The sequence below is a fragment of the Vanessa atalanta genome, chromosome 13 (assembly GCF_905147765.1).
Source record: "Vanessa atalanta chromosome 13, ilVanAtal1.2, whole genome shotgun sequence".
Lineage (NCBI taxonomy): Eukaryota > Metazoa > Arthropoda > Insecta > Lepidoptera > Nymphalidae > Vanessa > Vanessa atalanta.
The window spans coordinates 1077840-1101833 of record NC_061883.1 but is presented as its reverse complement, the minus strand read 5'-3'; the positions used below and the strand labels follow the sequence as shown (position 1 = coordinate 1101833).

Here is a 23994-nt window from a genome sequence, read left to right as displayed (position 1 = left end):
TTCCGCTAAAAATTCGTAAAAAGTTACGTAACGTTTAGATCGAATTCTTGGCAGGGCATTGGTAGCTTAGTGAATAAATACTATTTTTTACAGTGACAATGACTGATTTGCGTTAGCATTTTAATGCAATACAATTTTTAATTAAAAGTAAAAAGACACTTGTCTAGCTATATTCGCGGGTCTTAAGGCGTTTTAGCTTGAGTCGCTCTCAAATTTGACTGATGCTTAAAATTGACGTTTGAGTTTGCAAGGTCGGGTTTCTAAAATAGTTGATATGTACTTAAATATTCGGATCAGTATTCGGCCGTTAGATGGTAAGTCTAGGAGATGTTATCAGTCAAGCCTATTTTGGGGGTTGGTCGTTAGGTTTTAGGCATAGAAAAACTATTTCTATGTTCGTCCTTGGAGTTCAAGCGACATACCAAATTTCATCAAATTCGGTTCAGTGATATAGCCGTGATAGAGTAACAGTGAGACAGGCAGTTACTTTTCCATTTAAAATATTAATATTTTAAATAATTTATAGATTACTAGCGACCCGCCCCGGCTTTGCACGGGTGCATGCTGCCACTAAATATACTACAGAATGTCTTACAACGTTCACAATTTTTGAGTCGTTAAACAATACAAGGCGCTATGTCCCTGCGTTTTAAATCTGTAATACCTTCGAAAATATTCATTTAAATTACATGCTGTAAAGGGCCATATTGATCTAAATTAAATGCACAATATATTTAAGGTACTTAATTGGATTAATTGGATTGTATATCATTGTAAATTTTTTAAGTATTTATTGTAATTTAATTTTATATTCATAAATGTATTTATTGTTTGCAGTGCGGAGTTACGACAAACACGACAAATGCGGTCTCGTTTGGATACCGCGTGTCGTCGCATACAGATGTCGAACCTGCGGTATATCGCCGTGCATGTCGATCTGTCGCGAGTGCTTCCACCGAGGGGACCACTCCACGCACGACTTTAACATGTTCCTGTCGCAGGCGGGCGGCGCTTGTGACTGTGGGGACAACTCGGTCATGAAGGAAGACGGGTGAGTCTTAATATCATCTATACACTATACATATAATAAAATTGGAGTGTCTTTTAGTAATATTATAATAACCGCTTTTTGCTAAATGCATATGTATGTATGTATTCACGGAACATATACCAATTTTTTTTTTTCAATTTTTGTCCATCTCTTTGTTCCGGCTACTCTCTGGATCGGCTGGACCGATTTTGACGGGACTTTCACTGGCAGATAGCTGATGTAATAACGAGTGACTTGGGCCATAATAACTTTTTTGTTAAATTCAAACGCGCGCGAAGTCGCGGAAGCTCTTGTCATATAAATTAGGCAGAGATTGACCATCGGTAGAAAGAAACACAACCTTAACTGTATCTATGTTTTATTTTAAAATTTATTTTAAAAAAGCCTAGATTTAGTCTCGGGTTCCATCACAGGACAAATTCCAAAAACAGCATTGTAAATCTGTTTATTTGAAAAGAGCAATTATGCGAGTATCTTGTCGTTTCTTCTCGCTAGAGGCTGCTATCCGAAACGGTGGTAGTGTTTAAATATTGACGGTTCAAAAACGCTTCATTGTGATATATACTTGAATAAAATTTATTTGAGTTGATTGCAGTAACTACCTAAACTAGAGATATTTTATAAACTATGCCGTGATCAGCGACCGGGGCGCGCATGACGTCACTTCTGACGTAATCAGGCCGCAGTGGTCTGCCTACGCGTCACTAAATATAGATTCCTTACTTTATCTTCATTTGATACTCGAGGCATACAATTACTTTAATGTTAATCTTATCTCGTAGATTATTGAGTTAAGATTGATGAAATAGAAGACATGGATTTTAAGCGGTTAAAATTCGAGCAAGTAGGACCTACCTATGGATGGGGTTTGCCCTGGGTTTAACCCGCAATATTCAATTAAGATTCACGTGTTATAACTACTGAACCATATTGGCTTTATGTCTGTAACTTATTTTATATTCAATAAAAAAAATATAATTATGTACTTATAAAGTTTTACAAAAATTTAAAATTGATTGATATGTAAACTAAGTATGGAATAATAGCTCGGAACCGGTTCTTTTGCGTGTAGTACAGAAAACAGGTGGCAGTCACGTCGATGACGAAAAAAATTAAACTGTACAAATTTATAAATGTCAACAGCGTCTATGTAATAAAAAATACAATTGAACAATTCATGATGTAAATTAAGTTTATTTTGTCCGATCCATCGTTTCCACTAATTTTCGCCTACTTGAGCTCAGGACCGAGTTAAGTGAAAATGATTGTTGACGACAGTGTTCGAAATTTGTTGTTAAAAAAATATGTTTCCAATATACCTACTATAAAATAAAAATAAAAATTAATGACAATACGTAATATAACCCATTGCAATAAACTGTAATAAAAGTTTATTGTGATATAAAAACTTTTTTTCTTTCTTAATGATTACATAATTATGCCGGTGATTTTATCCAATTTAGATTAACTTATACAGGCTTTGATTATTTATAGATAAAATGTCGAAGCTGAGAACGCTTCAAGTACACGCACACTAGTAAATTATTTAAGACGTTTGTCGAGTGTCAACTGTAACTGACACATAAAGATAATAAAGTTGGCTCTTTTGTTATAGTTCACACGTAGTGCGACACTCTGTCTAGATAGGTATATAAATAAGCTAAGAATACAGGTGTGTGTGTGTGTGTTTTTTTTTTCAAAACTAAAATATTAAATAAAATTCGTCATCTAAATCGAACCCAAGACTCCTTTGAATATTATCCAAATATAGACCTTTAAAGATAATTAAAAAATGTGAAGTTAATAATATCTGGTAATTTCGTTAGTAAATTATTAAATAAATTTTCAAAGCCTCCATGAATAAAATTTAGTTTTATTTTATTCGATTCCCTGTTTTTATTGGAAGATTTTTCTTTCTATTTTTGGTTTCAATAGTAAAGTTAAAGCCGGACTTAATTCAATGGTTAGCCTAGGATGTGGTTAGTGTGATTCCTTAGCTGGCCTCCCATCATTTGGCTTGAGCTTATGTACATGAGTACATCCCACCCTATGAGTCTTATATGCAATTACGAGTACATAGTCTGTTTGTTTGAATAGGATAATCTCATGATCTATAAGTACAATTTGAACAAATGCTTATGCATATGATAGCAAATCATCGCCTATATATTAGTCTACAACCCGCGGAGCAGTGATGTTCTACGCGGATCGGCTAGTATACAATACATTTTTCGTATCGACGTCGTAAAAGGAAACACCGCTCACCCACCTTAAATTCTTGCGTAACGTACGGCCATTGTTCTGTAACGTCAGCGACAGAGAAAACCAAAACAGTCGACACAGTTACGCAAACGAACTTCACCTCTGTTCCGACCTTGACCGAGAACCCAGCCTCGGTAATGTCATGTCACATGTGGCTTGAAATTAATCATGTCGGTCATGGTCAGAGTTGATTAGATGACGTCCGCTGTGCCGTAATGCTCGAAAGCCATTAAAGTATATTAGGGCGTGATGTTGTGAAAAACGATGGTAGACGATACAAAAAATATGTAGTTACTAATTATTTTTCTTAGTAATAATATTCATACATGTTTTAACTAATGAGACATATCTAAACTAATATTATAATTAAGTAAAATTGGTTTGTTTGTAAGGGATTTTTTGGGGGAACTAATGCTCCAATTCTAAATAAAGTGTAAGTCACTGGTAGAAATATACTATACATTCTTGAGTGCTAGAGAGAGTGGTATAACTTAGATTTGCCATGCCACGCATATTTGCTGAGCTACCATAGTCTCTGTCTAAACTCGGAAAGAAATACCTAAAAACAGATTTTTTTTTTGTGCCTGGGCCATCTTGGCTCTAGAGACGATATCACCAAATGTAAATTATGTGCAACTTTAAATATATATATATATGTATAACACTTTATCTTTTTATTTTTTAAAGGAATACTTGCTAGTATGCCCCAAATTAATTAAGGAATTACTAATATTTCTCTTTACCCCTTTAAGCTCATCACTTGTGTTAGGAGTGGGGGCGACAATAGCCCAAAGGGATCGATTCTGTGAATTTTTACATCGCTAGGCGGACTGTTATCCATTGCGCTATTGACTCTTACGTAAAACAAAACAAAATTTGAATGTTTGCCTGGTTATAAAGATTTAAAAATATATTTAAAAAAAGGATCGCCCTATGTCCTCGGCTCAAAATCTCCATTTTATTTCCAGCTTCTGCAGTAATCACGGCAACAAATGTCCGAGACCAGGAACAGCACCCGCCGAGCTCATGTGCGTCGCGGAAGCCATGATGCCGCGTCTTATATTAAGACTTCTACAACATTTCAGAGAAAGCAGGTAAAGTTTAACATTTTATATAATTTACTTAATTTAACCGACGTAGTAAAAATATATTTATTTTATTATATAGTTATTTTTAAAATAATGAAACTATTATTTTACTTATTGGTTGTTGTTTTCTTGAATAATAGATGCACAGATTATTAAAAGTTTAGTTTCCATTTCGACACAGTCATATTTTATTGGCTCAGATTCACGTAAGATTTATTTATTGGAAAAAGTTACACCACCAACTTAACACTAAGCACTTAAAATTAATATCTGACTTGGGTAACATACAAAGTGATACGTCTTTAAAGGTGTAAACAACATTGATTTTCAACATTTCAGTCAAGCCATGAGACCTGTTCTGTTCCAAGTGCGTTTAATTAACTAACTTACACAGACTAAGACTGGAAAGATTTCAGGTTCAAGACTAAGGACTGTTACCGCCGGTCGTTTGGAATGTTGATTACATCGGAATCTCAGAAGTTTTTTTTTTTTTATTTAACAACAGTTTACAAATAGTATTTTGTGAAAATTTGTCCATTTTATATATAAAAAAAATGTTTATCGCGAACTTTAAGAAGGAACCTTGGATTCTTTTCTTTTGTTTTAATTCTAATATTAATCTTGTATCTTACAGTACGGGAGCCGCTAACTCCGATTACTACCGATTGGCTGTACAAGAATGTGAGGGCTACGTTCAAATGCTGATGGAGTTCAACAACATGGGTGACCTCATGCGTTCCGCCATGACGAAGGCTCTCATCAATCCACAGGTAAGACATACACCATCTATAAATACCTGCCTAAATTTTGAATTTTACGATCAGCCGTATTAACGACTATCTGCGCAGTAGACATTGTGCACGCAAACAAAGACAGTCCATAAGTTCAATTATATATTCGGATAAGACATGAGAAATGAGATTCGCCACAGGAACAAGTGCCTTACCTACTTACTACAGTTACGGGAATAAATCACTAGCATATTCCTCACTTCGGGCTTTTACTTAGAATGAATTGACGATAAAATCTTTATTAGGTTTACCCGGAATAAGCTACTAGACTAAAGTGGCATCTAAGCTGGGACTTCCATAGAAAACAGTTTTTTTTTATTATACAATAGTCATGCGGACAGGCCAAGGGGCTTCTTAATGATAAGTGGTCACCATTGCTCATAGACATTGGCGCCGTACGAAATACAAACTATTATTTACTATTAATGCGGCTACTTTGGGCATTAAGATGGAATGTCCCTCGTGCTTGTAATAACACTAGTTTCATTCTTTAAACCGAAACTCGGTAACAAAATACTAATATGGTATTGTTGAGCACTGCATTCATTGAAAGACGAATCAAAATTCATTCGTATTTAATCATCTAAAATATGATCAAGCTGCAGTTGTCAAGCTTGTATTTATAAAGAACAGTTATTATACAAAAATACATTACATTAAATGATACGTTCCAGATGTACCGTGACCTTGTGTCGCCACCACACCCTGACACAGAGTACGGCACCTACATGGCCGAATCCAACAAGATGTACGAGAAGGCCATAGATTCCTTTCCAGCGCCCGATCCACCTGACGAGTATGTATACCTAGCTGAATAATTGTATATTACTAAAATTCTATATACTTTAATATTCATCTAGTTACTTACGAAGGCGCGCTCATTAGTATAGGTGACTGGCGTGACACTTACAATAAGTCTTATTATGCATGAGATAACTAAGAGTAACGACAGCAAAAAAAATACAAATTAGATTATATTTGTTAAAATTATCTTATTAAAAAGCTATACATTTTTATTTCTCCACGTAAAATTATTAAAAATATATATGTATTATTTTTTTATGCAACAATAATATAATATAATCTCTATGATTAACATTTTTTTTTATTAAGTCACGGCGTACGACTTCTCTTGTTTTAAATTATTCTTTTTTTTTTATTTTAATTTTTTTTTCATTTAATTTGTTTGCTATCGAAAATAATAGTCGTAAATCTATAGCCATCCTTCTATTCCAAATGTGTATAATCAGAATATTTTATAAAGTTATCTTAGCTTTTCGAGTTTGACTGTCGCACAGATGTAATGTCTGTCGCTACTGGATTCTGTGCCTGTTATTTTCATGAATTCTATTTTAGCATAAACTTTTTATCAAACTAAATTTTCATTCGGTTCGCAGATACAGACACCTGCCAGCGCTGGCGCCCCGCCTGCAGCACAACACGCTTCTGGACGAATTCATTTTCTGGACATTTAAGTATGAGTTCCCGCAAAACGTCGTCTGCTTCCTACTCAACATGCTGCCCGATCAAGACTATAAGGTACGAGAACGCCAACGGCACGACAGCGAACATATTTGTATCCGTCTCGCCCTCGACTAACGTAACCGTAACCGTAACCGTAACCGTAACCGTACGACTGCCGCAGGAGCACCTGACGCGGACGTTCGTGATGCACTACGCGCGCATCCCGCTCGTGCTGGAGAACTCGGCCGACCCGGAGACGCTGTCCAACCGCGTCGTGCACATGTCGGTGCAGCTGTTCTCCAACGAGGCGCTGGCCCTGCGCTGCGTGCAGCAGCTGCACCTGCTACACGTCATGGTGCTGTCGCTGCGCCTCATGATGGGCAAGATCCTCGTGCAGAACACGCTGCACGACCCCGAGAAGAACTTCCACTACGTCATCGACTGCACGAAGCGCGTCATGAAGGAGCACTGCTACTGGCCGCTGGTGTCGGACTTCAACAACGTGCTGTCGCACCGCAGCGTGGCGCTGCTGTTCCTGCAGGACGACGCGCTCGTCGACATGTGGTTCGAGTTCCTGTCCATGCTGCAAGGTACTGCGTCATCTGATTGATCTGGATACGAAAGTATTTTATGCCGAAAAGATTGTGCACTGTCAACGGATTATTTGTAATTTGTATTGAGCGCCGAGAGATGTCGGTAGAAAATAAGATTTTACCAGTGGAATCTTTCGAGACTATAACTGATTGGTTTCTATATATTACAGTAACAACTTACTTTGTGCACCTCTTACATCTGCCAATAATGTAGCAACGGCTATAATTGTTTTTGTTATCTCTTCGAAGTAACACAAACTGTTACTGGTACGAATCCATAATTAATACCATTGATTAAGATTCCTAGCAATACCGTATCAATTAAGGTCAAAGATGTGTATTTATCTTTTCTTCTTCTGTATTTGGAATTGGTTATACGTATTAGAACTGGACTTATTTTTAGTAGTACTTCAATGTTTATTTCAGTGCCAACGGTAACTATAGCTTAAATTTTTTACCCCATATATTCTGAGAACATTGCATATATATTACAGGTCTGTTACTACCCGAATGCTAATCCGGCATTCCGGTAGTAACAGAACCTCGAATAGAACTTGAAGGCAGTAACTTTTTTATTCGAAAGTTAAGTTCGACTCCATGTGTCGATAAGCACATAAATCCTTTACATCGGGAACGAGAGCCCTCGACCTCGCTAACGCGCCACCCGGGCGACAGGCATGAACGTGAACATCCGCGAGACGGGCGGCCACATCGAGTTCGAGCCGTCCAGCTACTACTCGGCCTTCTCGTGCGAGCTGGAGGCGGCCGCCTACCCCATGTGGAGCGTGCTGGCGCACCTCACGGAGCCCGCGCACGCGCCGCTCGCGCGCCGCATCGTGTCGGCCGCGCTGGGCTACCTGCAGGACTGGCTGGACGCCGTGCACTTCGCGGCGCGCCGGGTGAGTGCCGCCCCGCCCCCCGCCGCGCCCCCTCGCCCGCGCCACTAACGGCCGCGCCGCCCGCAGACGGAGATGATGCACGCGTCGTTCCACTTCCCGCTGCACCGCTACCTGGCGGCGTTCCTGTGCGCCGGCGTGCGCTCCATGGGGCTGCGCGCCGCCGACGTGCTGCCGCCGCCCGCGCTGCTGGCGCTGCTGGCCGCGCACCCGCTGCGCGTGCAGGTCAGTGCCGACGTGCCCATATTTACTCGGTCGTAAATAAAATAGTGGTTCGACTTAGAGATAGCTTTATTTATCAAATTACACTACATTAGAATGAGTATACAAAATATTAACCTATGCGTAATTAGAAATTATTAAGGGGCAGAATCACATCCGGTGATTCCTCCTCTTGTATATTGTCGGGGGGCGGTTGAGCCCTCACGTGGCGGGAGTAGTCGTACGTGAACAGCTTGGGCGCGACGAAGCCTCCGTAGCCTCTCGCTCCGCGATGTATGATACCCGCTCCGCTCAGTAACGCCGCACCTGACGATAAACAATAGCAGCGTTATAATTCTATGTTTTTATATTATGTTGGCTAATTTTTATACGTACGATATATATGTAACAACCACAAAATATGATCATAATCTATAAATTTCTCTTCGGAGAAAGTTTCCTCCCAGAGCTAATTGGTACACGTATCAAAATTTATATGCATATATATTAATTAAAACGGTTTAAAGTGCCTGTAAGGCTAGTGAGTAAACGGCATCCAATATTCATTCATATTTAACCGGCCTAGGACTGGCTGTATTCAACAAACAAATTACGTAACAATGTCGTCGACACTAGGTAGCCACGAGTACGAGCTACGCAAGCGCGTAGTACCCATAGACTAATGACAGCAAATAAATATGTCAAGGTCAAGCGACGCTCGGTCGGTCTATTGCCACCGCGCAGAGGCGTCAGCGTTCAGAGCAATCGACATATTAAAAGTGATAATATAACTGCGATGCGGGCGCACCTCTCATGGGCTCGAGCGGCTGCACGTCGACGAAGGGCACGGTGCTCTGCGCCGCGTCGGCGTCGAAGTCGCTGTTCACGAACTCCACGTACTGGTCGTGCCGCGAGTCCACCGGCAGCGGCGCCGCGCTGCGCGTGGGCACGTCGGGCCGCAGCAGCGCCAGGCGGGACCTGCGGCCGCCGGACAGTTGGTCAGGGCTGTCTCGTGTGTTGGCTGCTCGGGGGCTTACCTATTTGATTGTTGGCGTTGGGTTCGCCTTCGATTCGTCTTAATTTCACTGCTATTGGGTATTGTGAAATTTTATTTAAGGCCTATTATGTTCAGGAGAGTTTTTGAAGGCATTTTTCAATAAATATATTTTCGATCTGACGACCGTATCTGCGACGGATTTGGTAGTACATGGTTATGGTATATGAGGTGTTGTGTGTTCTAAATTTAGTTTCCTAGAGGACACGTTTCACTGTAGCTCGTTTTGAACTCACCTTGGGGTTTCGGCGCCCTCCGTGTTGTCATTGCTGATCCACTGGCTTCGATCGGGTGACAGTCTTCCAGTTGTGTAGTTGAAGGGTGTCGAACGAATTTCGAAGTGCAAATGGGCACCGATCATTCGGAATCTAGAAGGATTTTAGTTTACTAAAATATATACAATACCAAATTATCAGTTAAAGTTCTACCGGGTCAAAATGTAGTGTTTAGTTTTAACGAGAAAAACCGGCAGTATGTCTTGTTTCTTGTATATGCACTTACCTGACACCGGTTAAAATATGCCCCGTTGGTGAGTCCAGTTCGTCTAAATCAATAGCTCTCCTCTCGTAAGTCAATTTGTGGTAGTCTTCTCCTTCCCTAATTCCCGGCTCAGATATATCGAACTTCTGTAGCGGCACCCAACTTCCGGGTGTAATGGTTCCTCTCTCCCCCAAGAAACCCTCACTTATCTGTAGATGGAATACTCTTCCGTGCTTCACGAGACGTAAGCCAGTAACGACCCTGTTAGTAAAAATAATAATGCATAAATATATATTTAAAGCTGGTTATAATGAAGTATGGCCACCCGCACACCCATGCTTTTAGCACAATAAGCTTAAGATATCTACCGTGAGGTTGAAATGATTTAACAAGAGCCCAAAATAAAGAAGTCGGAAGTCTATGATTAGTTAGCTATAACATGTAAGGTTATGTGCTCCCGAAAAATAATGTGCCGCCGTCAGTTATTACTGACTTGTTCCTCTCAATCTCAGCCAACGCTTCTCGTAAGCTGAAGGTTCGTTCAGACGACTGGATATCGTCTTCACAAAGACAAAAGCAGTATGAGCAATGTAGAAGATTCCACTTCCACCAGGAGTCGACCTTTGGAGATAAATTGCGATTAGATAAACAGTATCGTTGTCTCTTTAAACAGCAAGTGTATCCCTAATAGTGTGCGGGTGTCCCAAAGTTTAGGGACTAACTTGTTGTTCTTAACGTCAGATGTGCTATCCCAAAGACTGAAATAACGGTGGGAGTCTTGGCTGGTTTCGTCGCAGAGGCACATGCAGTAGGAGCAATGCCAAAACAACCAACGCCACCAAGAATCGACCTGAACAGAAATCTCTTTAGAAAACATCCACTTCACTTTACGATCAATTTTGACATCTTCGTCGCATTCAGCGAAGTTTAAATAAGCTATCTCGTAAGGATTAAAGCAATTTGAATAATGCATTAGTTAACAGTTTACAAAAACCAATTAAAGTGTACCTTTGTCTTCCCTCGCGTGCACGTACCAGCTTGTCCGAATGTCCTACCGTTTTCGTATTCGATCCATTCGTACCGACGTGGGCTGTTCCTACCCTGTAATACATTATTTTTATATTGATATTTGCGTAATTGTGTAATTTAAAAATTGATACAGTATTGCTACTCACGGCCGGGCAGACCCACATATCGGAGTCGATATACTGGCAGTCGATGATTCGTCCCTTGCACGATTGTCTTTCACAGTACTCTCCTTCGATGCAGCCGTGTCGCTCAGTAAGCGTGTAATACGCACAGTTCTCCTTGCAAGTCTTTTCAGTGTTCAAGTTCACTTCGTTTTCTATGTAACCCTGAAGCAGTTTGGTAACTTCCTCGTACGTTTCTCCTGAAAATTATTCAATAAATTGCTGAATAGGTCGAGTTTTATTCAATAACGTTGAAGTTTGATTAATCTTAAAAACGATGCTTCGTTCCTCAGTTGTTTGCAGCCAAGTTCCAAAGTTAAGGGTTTAAAGGAAAAAAAAAAAACAATCGGACGTGACTTTGCCCTGCGTTTCAACCCTCGCTATGATTTGCTTTAAAAGTGCCTGTTTAATTAGTTGACAATCGTTTCTCCAATGAGTTTACTACCTCAAAAATAATCATTATAATAGTTTTTGTTGTTCCTGTGTATTTATGAAAGTTCAGAGGAGATACTGTTACCTAGTTTATGTTCTTTCGGATCACATCTATACAGATCCCGTTTGGCCATCGCGAGTGTAGATTTGGCGGCGGTCGCAATACGCGACGTCCTTTCGGCGTATCTCACTCGCGTCAGATTCGCTTCCTGCGTAAAGTTTCCTGGAATGTTTAAATATTTTTTAGTAAATTGATACACAAAATTGACACACCAATGGCTTATAATGACAAAATTAGATAAGACTCAATTTAAAGCAGCGAAACAGCCGCGTCATGTTTATTCTAATTTAAAACGAAACATACTTTCTGATATTTGGATCTTATTTGCTTAAAATACTATAGAATTCTTCAAAAATGTGATTAGTTTAATAGTGTCGTCTTCGTCTATCGAATAACCATTCGATAATGACAAAAAGAGAGATCAGTTTTAAATCAACAACCTCTAGCTAATGTTTATACGGAAGGCCGATACTAATATTAATGTTTAGTATCTATAATATTATTATTTAAATGATTTTCAACTCATTTCATTCACCGATTGAGGTGAAATAAGGCTAGCGTGTGTGTTGTTTATTTGATAAATAATGTTTACACGATGAATTATAGGAGGAAGTTTCCACGTGTTTTCATTTTCACAATGTTCACAGTGCTTCGAAATTTAAATAAAAGCTCCAAACTTTTTTAATTTAACTTGTCTTGATTGGAAACTAAGTAGGTACATAATAATAATGTTCTCTGTTATGTTCAATGCTAAAATGTTATTAAAGTTATTATTGTACGTTAGTACCTCCATGATTATCGTGAATGATGAGAACGTGAGTTGTGATAACAGACGCGCACGGTAATAGTTATATTTTGATTAACTCGATCTTGTTTGTAATAACTGTGAATTTAAAATTCCTAAGATCCTGTCGACTCTTTAGTTAACATCGCTTATTAAAATATAAATATGATTAAAGTATGGTCATACTCTTTTTACTTCAAAAACAAAAAAATCTTAATTGAGTTCTCATATCGACTCAGTTTGGTTCCGTTTAAATTTGAAGAATAAATACGTAACCTTAGGGTGAAATATATATGCGTGATTTTTTTTTATGAGCTCGAATTTTTTATTTGTTTTAATAAGTCGTGTTTGAACAGTCGGGCCAATTAAATTTATACGGGTTCTTAGTCGAGCAATTCTCAGTACTTGTGTTAAGCATAATCCACTATATCGTATAGTGAATTGATAGGACAGAAGGATGAAATACAATAAAAAGTAATAGATAGGATGACATACTCATTACTAATTAAGTTGTTTAAATGTAGTTATTAGGCCGTTAAAGAAATTTCATGCTGCAATAATGACGTAGTTTAGGTTTTTTACTTCTTAAATTTGAATCGAGGTTTGGAGTAGGAGTGTTTAGTGTTATGTTTGATTGAAATACCTTTGCCGTATATCCTGAGCAGCATCCACGAGAACTGCATCATTGCGTATCCCTTTATCTCGGTCAGGGATATAGTGTTGTACATGTCATATATCAGCTGGTGGGGGGACATCTGCATATCGCATAGTTGTTCTTCCTGGAATTTATCATATTTGGACATTAATATTCGGTAATGTTTATACGGAATACGTAAAATGTATGAATTTTAGATTTATTTAATAAAAGAGTACTGGATTTCTTGACGGTTCTTCGTGATATATATTTTGAACCGGCGATGGTGATCTGTAGCTTTATAAAATTAACCTTGTAATATTACGATTCACAAGTGCTTGAGTTAATGTTTTTTAAGTTGAGATTTGTGATGATAGTTACTTGTGCATATAAACATATAAAACAAAAATCGTATACTATATAATAAAATAAACATTTACAAATATAATTATGAATCTTTGCTTTTTCAAAGTAAAATGTTATACTTATCGATAAAACTAATTAGTTATCTAAGACCAGGAACTATTTTAATATCTCTTATTTATATATTTTTTCTACCTACCCGCATTGGAGCAGTGTGGTGGTATATGCTCCAAACCTTCTCCTCAAGGGAGAGCCTTTAGCCCAGCAGTGGGAAATTAACAGGCCGCTAATGCTAATGCTTTTTATATATTTTTAATAATTAGTTTAATATTTTTCTAATTACTATTCTATTTGCCGGTCTCTAAACATGTTGTAACTTAATGTAATATGTTTAAACACATTAAAATGAAACGGAACTTCATGTTTATATATTTCAAGAATGATTTAATAACGTCACTCGTGTATATATACTTATATTTATAGAGAAGGTGAATTATTTTGTGGTTTATTTATTTAATCGTGATTAACAAAAAAGATAAAAAAAAATACTATTTGTGACGGTTCTAAAGTTTCATACGATTACGTGTGTTACCAAGAAATAATTATAAGTGAAGTAGGAACATGTATATATATAAATTATAATTGTATCGTTGACTAAGCGAAAGCACTTATTCGGTTTCGTAGTAATAAAAATATCTACCGCGTAACAAGATTGCACACTTATAAGGGTCCACGCCGCATTCTATGTTTTTTTTTTTTTATATTGAAACGATGTTACGGACTTTGTTTATATTTATCAACGTATTAGTGTGCGCGCGTGCTTATGTGTGTAAGCATAATCGACGTGACAATTCGTTAATTTAGATGAGTTATTTTATTTACAACTCGATTTATTCCAATTACAAGAATTCGCTAACAAAACTGGATAACTAGGTCGTTTGCATTATATGACGTAACGTTCGTGCTGTTTTAAGTATATGAAGCCACTTAGGTATTTTAATTAACGTTATATTTGTATGCTACACATTTAACAACAGTTACTCAAGATCATAGAACCTAAAGAACAAAGTGATTGGGTCACTGACATCCGTCCAAACACGGTCACTCGGACGACTTCGTTCCGCCTTTGTCGACGTTACTTTCTGATATCCTTATTGAATATTGAACGGATATTTCATATTTATTCATTTTGAAGTTAGTAATGTGTACTTCATTTTATATACCTGCAATATACCGCGGAACATGTCGCCGTATTCGAGTAGGTCGTGAATTTTCCTCACAGCTTGCGCGACGGAGGACTTCGGGTCCATGAGAATACCTTCCGCTAGATCCAACCATTCCCTGACGGGCGCAGGCACCGCGCCGGGCTGCGACTGACGCTTTATGAACGTCAAAAAGTTTTTGTAATATCCTTCTATAACACGCATCTTCTCTGTAGCCTTCGCCCACAGCCATGTGTCGTGCGGTCCACGAGGGGGTGGTGGGACAGATTGTATTTTTTCATCGAAAGTGACAAAGGCCTTTGTCAGTTCGACGTCCCCGCTGACGCCCGCCGCACCCCACTCGGAACTCGTGACATTCTTCCAGAGTGCCTTTTCGACCTCGTAAAACGTATTGCGTAAATTGTCCACAGCGGTAGGGTCGCCAGCGCTGGCGACCGCGAGCAGCGCAAAAAGCGCTGCGTATTTCATTTCGACAGCAAAGTGAAACGGTTCACGTCGCGGCCGGAGGCGCACTGACGAGCGGAGGGGACAGCCGGTTAGACGGACGCGGTCTCACTAGTGACGACGAACACTTATCGATATCGAGGACGATTTAAAAAAATATATTCACATCGTTCGAGTTTTATAACTCCAATGCATAATAAGCGTTGAATCTAATACAAATTACCACGTCGCTGGCCTTGATGCGTTACGACGTAACTTTCACTTTACATTTTCCGCTACTAGTTGGTAGCGTTTTATTTATGAGTATAATGTTGTAATACATTGTAAAGTTGTTTCAAGTAAATGTTTTATAAATTTAAAGTTTTAAATAATGCATCCTTATTTATGATTAGTATTTAAATACAGTTTGTACTTCATAAATCTATCCTTAACTGTAGTTGTTTAATGTAAACGTTGTTAGGTATAAATATAAGGATAACTCTTGAACTTACAGACTCTGTCGCTTCCCAATGGCATAATAATGTTGCATATTACATACAATAATCAAAAATTAACTTGAAATATTTACTATTCGGTAAATTAAATCGACATGTATATGCCGAAAGATAATACAACACTACCGACCCGCATGTTAATATTGTTAACTAAGCGTAATCTTTATTTGCACATACATTGATCCTTATTGCCCGGGAATAAGGGTCACTATGGCGACTCCGGTTAACTCTGTGATTGCGACTCTGTTATTATTATTTGCTCGCTCGTATGCTCCGTCAGCTGACACCGACACTGAATCCCGAGTAATGGATCATACGCTTTAGTGTTTTTATATTACGATTGTAGAGGGTGGCTTAATGCAATCTCAATACATACATATATATATATATATGTATGTATATATGTATGTATGTAACTGATCTCCCAACGGTAGAAACGATGTCGATGAAAATTTTTGTGTGTATTTGAGTGGTTCGATGGTTTCGATAGGACACGGTACGGTGCTGGGATCGGAAAACAATTATAAATAATAAATTCTATCGAGCAGCTAGTATATACATAAAATTCGTAAAATATTACGATGTATGTATAATTAGGTATAGACAAAACAGTCTTTCAGTTCTTTATAGCTAGCTAGTTATTGGCGTATGTTATCAATTAATATAAAGTAGAAATAATACAAGACGAAATATGTCCAAAACAATATTTATGTATTCCTCAAATTTTCAATAATGATTATTTTGATCACTTGACGTGTGTCTCACACGAGAGAGATCACTTTTTTAATACCTTGGGTATTAAAAAAGTAGGGAACCACATGGGGCGCGTAGACTTTACTACTACCGTTTCCAACTAACAACATCATAGTAAACAACATTTTGACGCCTGCGATCATCCTTTATACAAATACCCAAGTCCGTTTCATGTTCGGGGTCATTTGTTTAATTACACTCGTTTCAGCGAAGTAATGCTGACTAGCCGTCCGATTGTTTGTTGTTTTCTCTGCAGTGTTTATTGTTACGAATTATTCATAACGTATTTACAGTTTGCTTCAATGTAGATACCCATGTAGGTATAGGTATATAGTTCGTTCACGGTAGCATGCGAAAGCGATCCCGTGGCGCCTACCGATTAGACGGAGAGGGTACCGCTGGTTTTTAGTGGGTATTCCGGTGTGCCGCTAACATCTTGGGCACCGGCAAGTCCCACATACTCCCCCACTTCCACGTGGGGGAAACGCGTAACGCGTTTTTCCAGCGAAAAAAAAAAGGTATATAGTTTGTAGTTATTGTATCCAGTTGTACGTATTATGTTTATAGTTAAGAATGTATATATTTTTATATATGTAGAAAAGATTTACGACCTAATAAATATAGGAATTGAATCTTTAAATTAGACAAAATCTTAATAATTTAAATGACTATTTAACAAGACTGTTACATAAGATTTGCTAAAGTAACTCTGTCTAACTATCTATTGATCTTTGACGGCCGACCAACTGAACCGAATTTGATAAAATTTAGTATGAAAGGAGCTTGAACACCAAGAAAGGATTTAGGCTACTTTTTTATGCCTATTATCTAAGGAATACTAGATACTAGTAGACTATGTAGCGAAGAAAGCGCTGCTCCTTTTACAAATAAAATGAAGCAATCTATTTATGGCGACGTGACGATTAAATTAGTAACGCTTGATTTTACAAGTAATCCCAAAGCTTACTCGTCGAAATTATCGCTTATCAAGCGATACATAATTTACATGTATACTTTACTCACATTGCGGCGCGTTCGTGGGTTTATTGATATAAATTAAAGTTTCCTTTCCCACGCAACTCCATCGCCTCTGTTGATTTTATGTTATTCAATTCCGAAATTATCTACGTCATTCCTATTGACGTTCTACTATCCGATTAATTGCTACTTTGGCCGAGTATTATAGAGTCATTAATAAAACAGCAATACTTTGCATTTCTGTGTCACGTTCAGTCTCAGTCACAGTTAAACTCAGTTCAACTCATTTACTCTTAAGTTTAAATGTTGAGTGAGGCAGTTCAACATCCCAGAATACATTTATGTATCATATAATAAGTAGTAGTCTTTAAAAGCTCTCTTGTCTATTTTTATATTTAGAGTGATTTTCATGTTATAATATTTTTAACTTAATATACATAGTATGTATAGTATAGTAAAGTGTCATATAAGTGTACTGCGTGATTTATAGGATAAAAGATGTTGTAAACATTCGTATCGAATCTTGACCTACGATCCTAGCTGATACGCGGCTGTTGGCTTAACAAACTTGGCCTATATATGTATCATACGCCGTACTCTGCACTGTTAATCTGATACCTACTGTATTCGTACTGTTCAGATCTATTCAATTAAGGCGCCCCTCCACGTAAAAATTAAAAACAAAAGCTATATAATGTCGATTGTTTTTTTTTTTTGCTGTCTCTACTCTTGTGTTAATCGTGTCACGCATGCTAAGACACTATAGCATATTAAAATGGAAGTAGGAAAAAAGATAAACAAACCTTACATTTACGTATTCATGCGATTCGCTAATAACTCGGCTATATTGTGCACTACTAAGTCTATGATTATCTTTATTCATAATACAACTATATTACACTTAGCTACTTATTTCCACTTACATTTTACTTCCAAAATTATGATAACAATTTCGTCCACGTTCGAAACGCCATTTTTTTACAAATCCATAGTGTATATCATAGATTAATCAAGCTCGTGTCAATCTGCAGACAAATCTTGTTTATTTGGCTTTTTTCCTCTTAAGGTTGGAATATAGTATAATTACGAGTCTCATTCAATGCCAGTGAAATCCAAAGTGTCAATCTATATTAGTCCATACCATATATAATACATTTTAGGTAATTTAAATGTATATGAGATTCAGACTGCATGTAAATCTTGTGATTTATAATAATACGTTACATACATTTGATTTAAAATTGTTGTCATTGTCGGTTTATTGCTTTGTGTTCTTTGTTCAAGTTAACATCTCATTATTTACAAGAACACAAATTCACGCGCGTTCCGGTGCGAGAGATACCGCGAAGCGATACCATTTATAATATTTTATACAAATCTACCACCGATTTGGAAATAGATAGAAACCGAGTGTATTTTTTATCTAAATTATTATAAAAGTTAAAAGAACATTATAATATCGGATTATGTTTCAAAGTCAAAGTCAAAAATCTTTATTCAATATAGAAGTGTTTAGACTTGCTTATTGATTGTCAAAAATCTACCACCGGTTCGGAATTTAGCACCTCGGACCTGAGAAGAACCGGCGAAATAAACTCAGCGGGATATATATTTTTTGTGTTTATCGCTTTCACCACGCATGGTTGCACGAATGTGTGCGATCCCTTAAACAGAAGGTAGGTACCTACCAACCTATCAAAACAATATCTATATTAATCGAAACATTTGAATAACGAATAACAGTCTAATTTAAAAAAAATCTTTAAGGAGACCAAAGAGATAAGTAACTATTAACTTAACTATAATTCGTATAATATAGCCGAGATGGCCCAGCGGTTAGAACGCGTGCATCTTAACCGATGATTTCGCAGCACCACTGAATTTTCATGTGCTTAATTTGTGTTTATAATTCATATCGTGCTCGACGGTGAAGGAAAACATCGTGAGGAAACCTGCATGTGTCTAATTTAAACGAAATTCTGCCACATGTGTATCCATCAACTTGCATTGGAGTAGCGTGCTCCAAACCTTCTCTTCAAAGGGAGAGGAGGCCTTAGCCCAGTTGTGAGAAATTTACAGGCTGCTAATGTATAATTCGTATAACTCAAACTAGCGACTAAAATGCCCATTACATTAAGACTAGCTCTATGCTTCGAACTTCGAACTATAAACGATCGTTTAAGAATGAAATAAGACTTAAATAATAAAATTTAAATAAATGAATAAATCTAAAACAAACACACTAAATTGACCACTTTATAATTGTTATTGTGAAGTAATGATATGTTTTGTTTCATTGCATGATCATTATAGACGTCTGTTTTATATTGCTGATTATGGTTCCGCCGGTCCTCAAAATTCGTAGAATTACTTATTGAATAGTTTATAGTTAATTATTGGATGTTATATAAACAATTCATAGAGCGGTCTATCTAATGAAAATAACTTCGCGCGACACTTTCAAATATACGTTTTTATTTATTTTATTAATTTTTTTTGGATTTATTTATCGCACAAACATTGAAGCCGATTTTCATGTATTCAATTTGAATACAAATATTCGTGATTAATTAAACGAGTAATCTATATATATATTAAAGAATAAGCTCGGGAATAGTGCGTACGCTAAAACTAATTTTATTTAATTTCATGTTAAACGCAAATGTTTCTTTGATAGCAAAACATTATCATTGGTACAGTTGATTGACCCTTCCGCTCGTGACTCACACGATGTCCCCTCGAATAATTTATTTATATTACCTCATGGTGCCGTCACTACAAAAATATATTAGAGTTAAAATATAAAAAAAAATTAGTTCGTTCGCGGCTTTACCCTGTGTGGGAGGGCCAGATGTTAGGTACCCCATGACATAAACTAGAATTGCAATTTTGCAATTAGACGAGCAGAACTAAACACGTGGGTTTTAACCGAAGATCGAATGTGCAAATATGCGCAAGCTCAATAGCTGATGTTTGATTTGCTTTGTGTTTATGATTCATCTCGTGTTCATCGAGCCGTATAGGATGCTATTCTGCCGGATTTTAATTCACTCTTGCAAGGTTGCAACAAATGGTGGTTATAGAGTAAACAGGAAGATTTTTCCAAAATTGTAACATTTATAGGCTGTTAATATTTTATAAGAAATATAAAAACTTGTGGTAGGGTTTTTTACAAGCCCGTCTCGGTGTGTACCACCCACTCATCAGATATTCTACCGCCAAACAGCTACACTTTTGTAATGTTATGTTACGGCTTGAAACGTAAGTGAGTACAACTACAGGCACTCACATAAACATCTTAGTTCCCAAGGTTAGTGGCACACGGATAATATTTCTTAAAGCGCCAATGTCTATGGGCTGTGGTGATCACTTACCATAAGGTTGCACATTTGCCCATCGCCTACGAATATAATTAAAATATAACTAATACGTAATTATATGCCATTATGAAATGAAATAAGAACAAAGGAAGGACAATAAACAAAGCTATTTCTATAGATGGCATTTAATTAATGACGTCAACATGACGTAAATACAAATAATGATCCTTAATGCAAAAAACATAAAGGCCATTATTGTACGTGTAAAGAGTAATGTCAGTAATAATATTTATTTAATTTAATAACCTATTTATTTATTGTAAATAGATTATATCATCCTTTTTATAAAGCAGTCAGTTATTGTTTATAATAATCTCGTTTGTGTCTTTATAATGAGTCATATATGTAATTTAATAATCGTTCACTACCCATACTGAGTCAGATTTAACGGAACCTGCCTTTGTCCTCACTATTTGATTTAAGGTTTATCTCTGCTGTATTATGATTGAGTTAAAAAAAGAATATATCATTTTATGTAATATTAACAAGGCATATCTCTTTGTTACTTCTTTATAACTAAACTGCTAATTACCGAACCTATCGTAATGAAACTTTGAGTGGTGAAGCGTCAGCGTCGGAAAAGGATGGAGTCACAGAGAATAGTTTTTTTTTTTTAATTTTTTTGTAGAAGTGAACTCAGAGGAAAAATACAATTGTCAGTTCATGTTTTTTTTTTATTAAATTGAACCTCCTTAACTCTGAGACGAGTTGCGTGACTTGAAATTGAGTGCGAACTCAATGAGTCACTATACCGTTCGTTCTCTTATGCCACGATTAGCATATTTTTTTATATATCTAACATAAATAATTCGCGGTCGACATTCTATGCTCGACGAATATGAAACTTAATACTTATATGAATTTTTAAGTTATTTCTAAAGCTTAAATCGTAACTACGAGGTATTTTTCTTTTTTAAAATAGTTAGACAGACTGGCAAATTCCCAACTAATGGCAAGCAGTCACATCCGTCTATATACATAGGCCATGGGACGACCATTACTTACATTGCTAATGTGCCATCTACTAAACTTTGTTGCTATGATGTTATGTTTCGGTATTTTTACTGGATCCAACAACCGAATAATAACCATACTAAGTATTTCTGATAGGGTGTAGAATAACGTTAAAACGTATATATCGATGTGTTCAAGGTGAGTACTATTGACAATGAACTCGCTTTGGTCATTATTTATTAAAAGCATCACATTTACCTTTGGATGTGTGCCTCGTTTCTGTATTGTAATCATTCCTTCAATATTGTTATCTTGTTCAAAGAAACAATTCAAATGTCTCATTGTTTAATCATCAAACGAAACAAATGTTGTGATTATTTAATATGCACTGGATACAGTTTCATTCGTCGAATATAATAAGTATGTATAAATATCACTACGATTTAAATCATATATATGCAACAGGTAATTGTTATATAATGTCAATTCCAAAAGCTGGAGCTGTAAAAATCAATCAACAATTTTGACCTTGAACTTGACATGACAGCGTTGGTTGAGAATTGAGTTCTAAAATAGTCTACGGTGTTTATCCATGAAAAAAAATCATTTTGAATGTCGGTGAAGTTGTCTTACGCAGAAAATTTAGTGTTGAATTATTGATAAGGACTATAAGCAAATCGCATGAAGTATGACAATTTAGTCCTGCTGCCGTTGGAATATACTTAACGCTAGACTACAACGGATACGATACAAGCTGCAGCTACAACGCTATGATCGATATCCGGGCTCCGGGCGACCCGACACCCGCTTGTATTAAATACAACGATGCAAGTGTGTTTACGTAGCATTATTTGTTTACAATTCATACTATTGTCAATCTCTATAGACCATTAAACATTCGATTGTCTCCGAATGTATACGTCATTGTTACGAATTACAAAGAATTAATTGTAAATATTTCTTTAGTAGTTTAACACATTTGTGGTATTTTTTTATTAATGACTCGTTTTTATTCTTCGCTCTTGTTAAATTTTCCTCGATAAATAGTAATCAATGGTCAAATCGATCCGTTGTCTAATATAAAGGCTCAACGAACATACTTTCCCATTTACAATTTTAAATTGGGATAATATTAAAGACCCAATATCAGTCAATGTAAATCAATTTTTGAAAGGGACTAAGTTTATTGTATATACTAACCTGCAGATCTTCTAAAATGATCTGTAAAATACTTTGTCCGAGCAGATGTTTGTGCGGGGGCACTATCATTGCGTACACGCGCTCCATAAGACCGGGCAATGCACTACTATCGTGCGAGACGCACCACTCTGCGAAATCCTCCAGCGTTCTCCGCTCCAATTCCCGTTGGTTTTTCGTGTACTCCCGCATCTTTTGATCAGCTGATGCCACTCGGCTCAATAGATCTGACATTTCGTGAAGCTTCAGCTCAAGGCTGTTACCGCGACCGATATGTTTCGCCAGGAGCATCAAAACAGCGCCATTCTTATCTATATTCAATTCAAGTCTATTTATCGCCCGCGTCACCTGGGCCAGTCGGGCCAGTATCTGTCTCTCTCTTCTCCTGATGACGGGTAACTCGACACCACCGGACACATTGAACGGTTTGCTAATAACGTCCCAAGAGTTAAGAACCTCCTCGCCTACGTCTATACCGAGTTTGATTACGTCGACGGCTTCGTCGACGAGCGCGTGCGTTATAGCGAATGCTGCTAGCAATAGAATGGCACACACGCGAGCCGTCATGGCGGCGGACGGACTCCCACTGAGCCGTCTCGCGTGAGGTCACGGGGTGGACAGCCTCGATATTTACTTTCCTTTGTGAAATATCTTTGTAATTTATCGTTTCTTTTTAAAAATGATCAGTGACAATGTTGCGGTATATACAAGTTAAAACTGTTGTTTCAATTCAAAGTTGTATTTCCAGTTCTACTGTTTAATTCATGACTCATAGAAGGCTTAAACTCATTAGCACAACCGCTTTTTCATGCCTTACGTCACGTATTAATTCACAGTAGACGATGTAGTCGTTTGATATTAATTCATTAAATACGATAAAAAATACCTGGATACCTAATAGATATTTATAGCAAAGTTATTTGAAAGCTGGTAATTATAGTATTTTTTGGTATCGAATTTATTAAATTAAACCAGTCAAAAATGTTTGTACATAAAACTTTGTAAAAATTTACCCATTTTTTTTGTTTTACTAGTCATCTGGCAACACTCGTCAGTAAACCCTCTCCAATATCAACAAAAGCTTTTTGTCCTCCGTTGAAGTTGTAACTCACATCCATTTCAAACTTGTTATCGTATTTTTATAGCTGTAATAAAAGATAATCATATGAATATTCTCTTTACGAAAAGCATTAATGTCTTATCAAGATGTTTTAAATTATATAATGT

General features: G+C 37.1%; 2 protein-coding genes across 4 annotated transcripts in view; one reads left to right on the top strand and one right to left on the bottom strand.

Moving 5' to 3' along the window:
- The window catches only part of LOC125068004 (E3 ubiquitin-protein ligase Ubr3), a 69758-nt gene that overhangs the window by 36383 nt on the left and 9381 nt on the right, over positions 1–23994 (top strand). Inside the window, exons 2-9 of the mRNA XM_047676938.1 lie at positions 838–1051; positions 4282–4407; positions 5036–5171; positions 5867–5988; positions 6590–6731; positions 6838–7246; positions 7925–8148; positions 8215–8370. Of these exons, the coding sequence (XP_047532894.1) occupies positions 838–1051; positions 4282–4407; positions 5036–5171; positions 5867–5988; positions 6590–6731; positions 6838–7246; positions 7925–8148; positions 8215–8370 (1529 nt within the window). The remainder of the gene's footprint in view (positions 1–837; positions 1052–4281; positions 4408–5035; positions 5172–5866; positions 5989–6589; positions 6732–6837; positions 7247–7924; positions 8149–8214; positions 8371–23994) is intronic.
- On the bottom strand, positions 8419–23360 carry LOC125068005. Of its 3 annotated transcripts, none has more exons than XM_047676940.1 (10): positions 22771–23360; positions 12991–13126; positions 11588–11725; positions 11056–11270; positions 10889–10981; positions 10374–10501; positions 9902–10141; positions 9637–9768; positions 9155–9324; positions 8419–8673 (listed from the first exon to the last, which is right to left on the bottom strand). In XM_047676940.1, the coding sequence occupies exons 1-10, from the start codon at positions 23332–23334 to the stop codon at positions 8495–8497; spliced, it is 1995 nt and encodes a 664-aa protein (XP_047532896.1). In that variant the 5' UTR covers positions 23335–23360; the 3' UTR covers positions 8419–8494. The 3 variants fall into 3 exon arrangements, with proteins under 3 accessions (XP_047532896.1, XP_047532895.1, XP_047532897.1); XM_047676939.1 differs by lacking the exon at positions 10374–10501 and adding an exon at positions 10603–10730 and having other exon boundaries at positions 22771–23359; XM_047676941.1 differs by lacking the exons at positions 10374–10501; positions 22771–23360 and adding exons at positions 10603–10730; positions 14568–15095.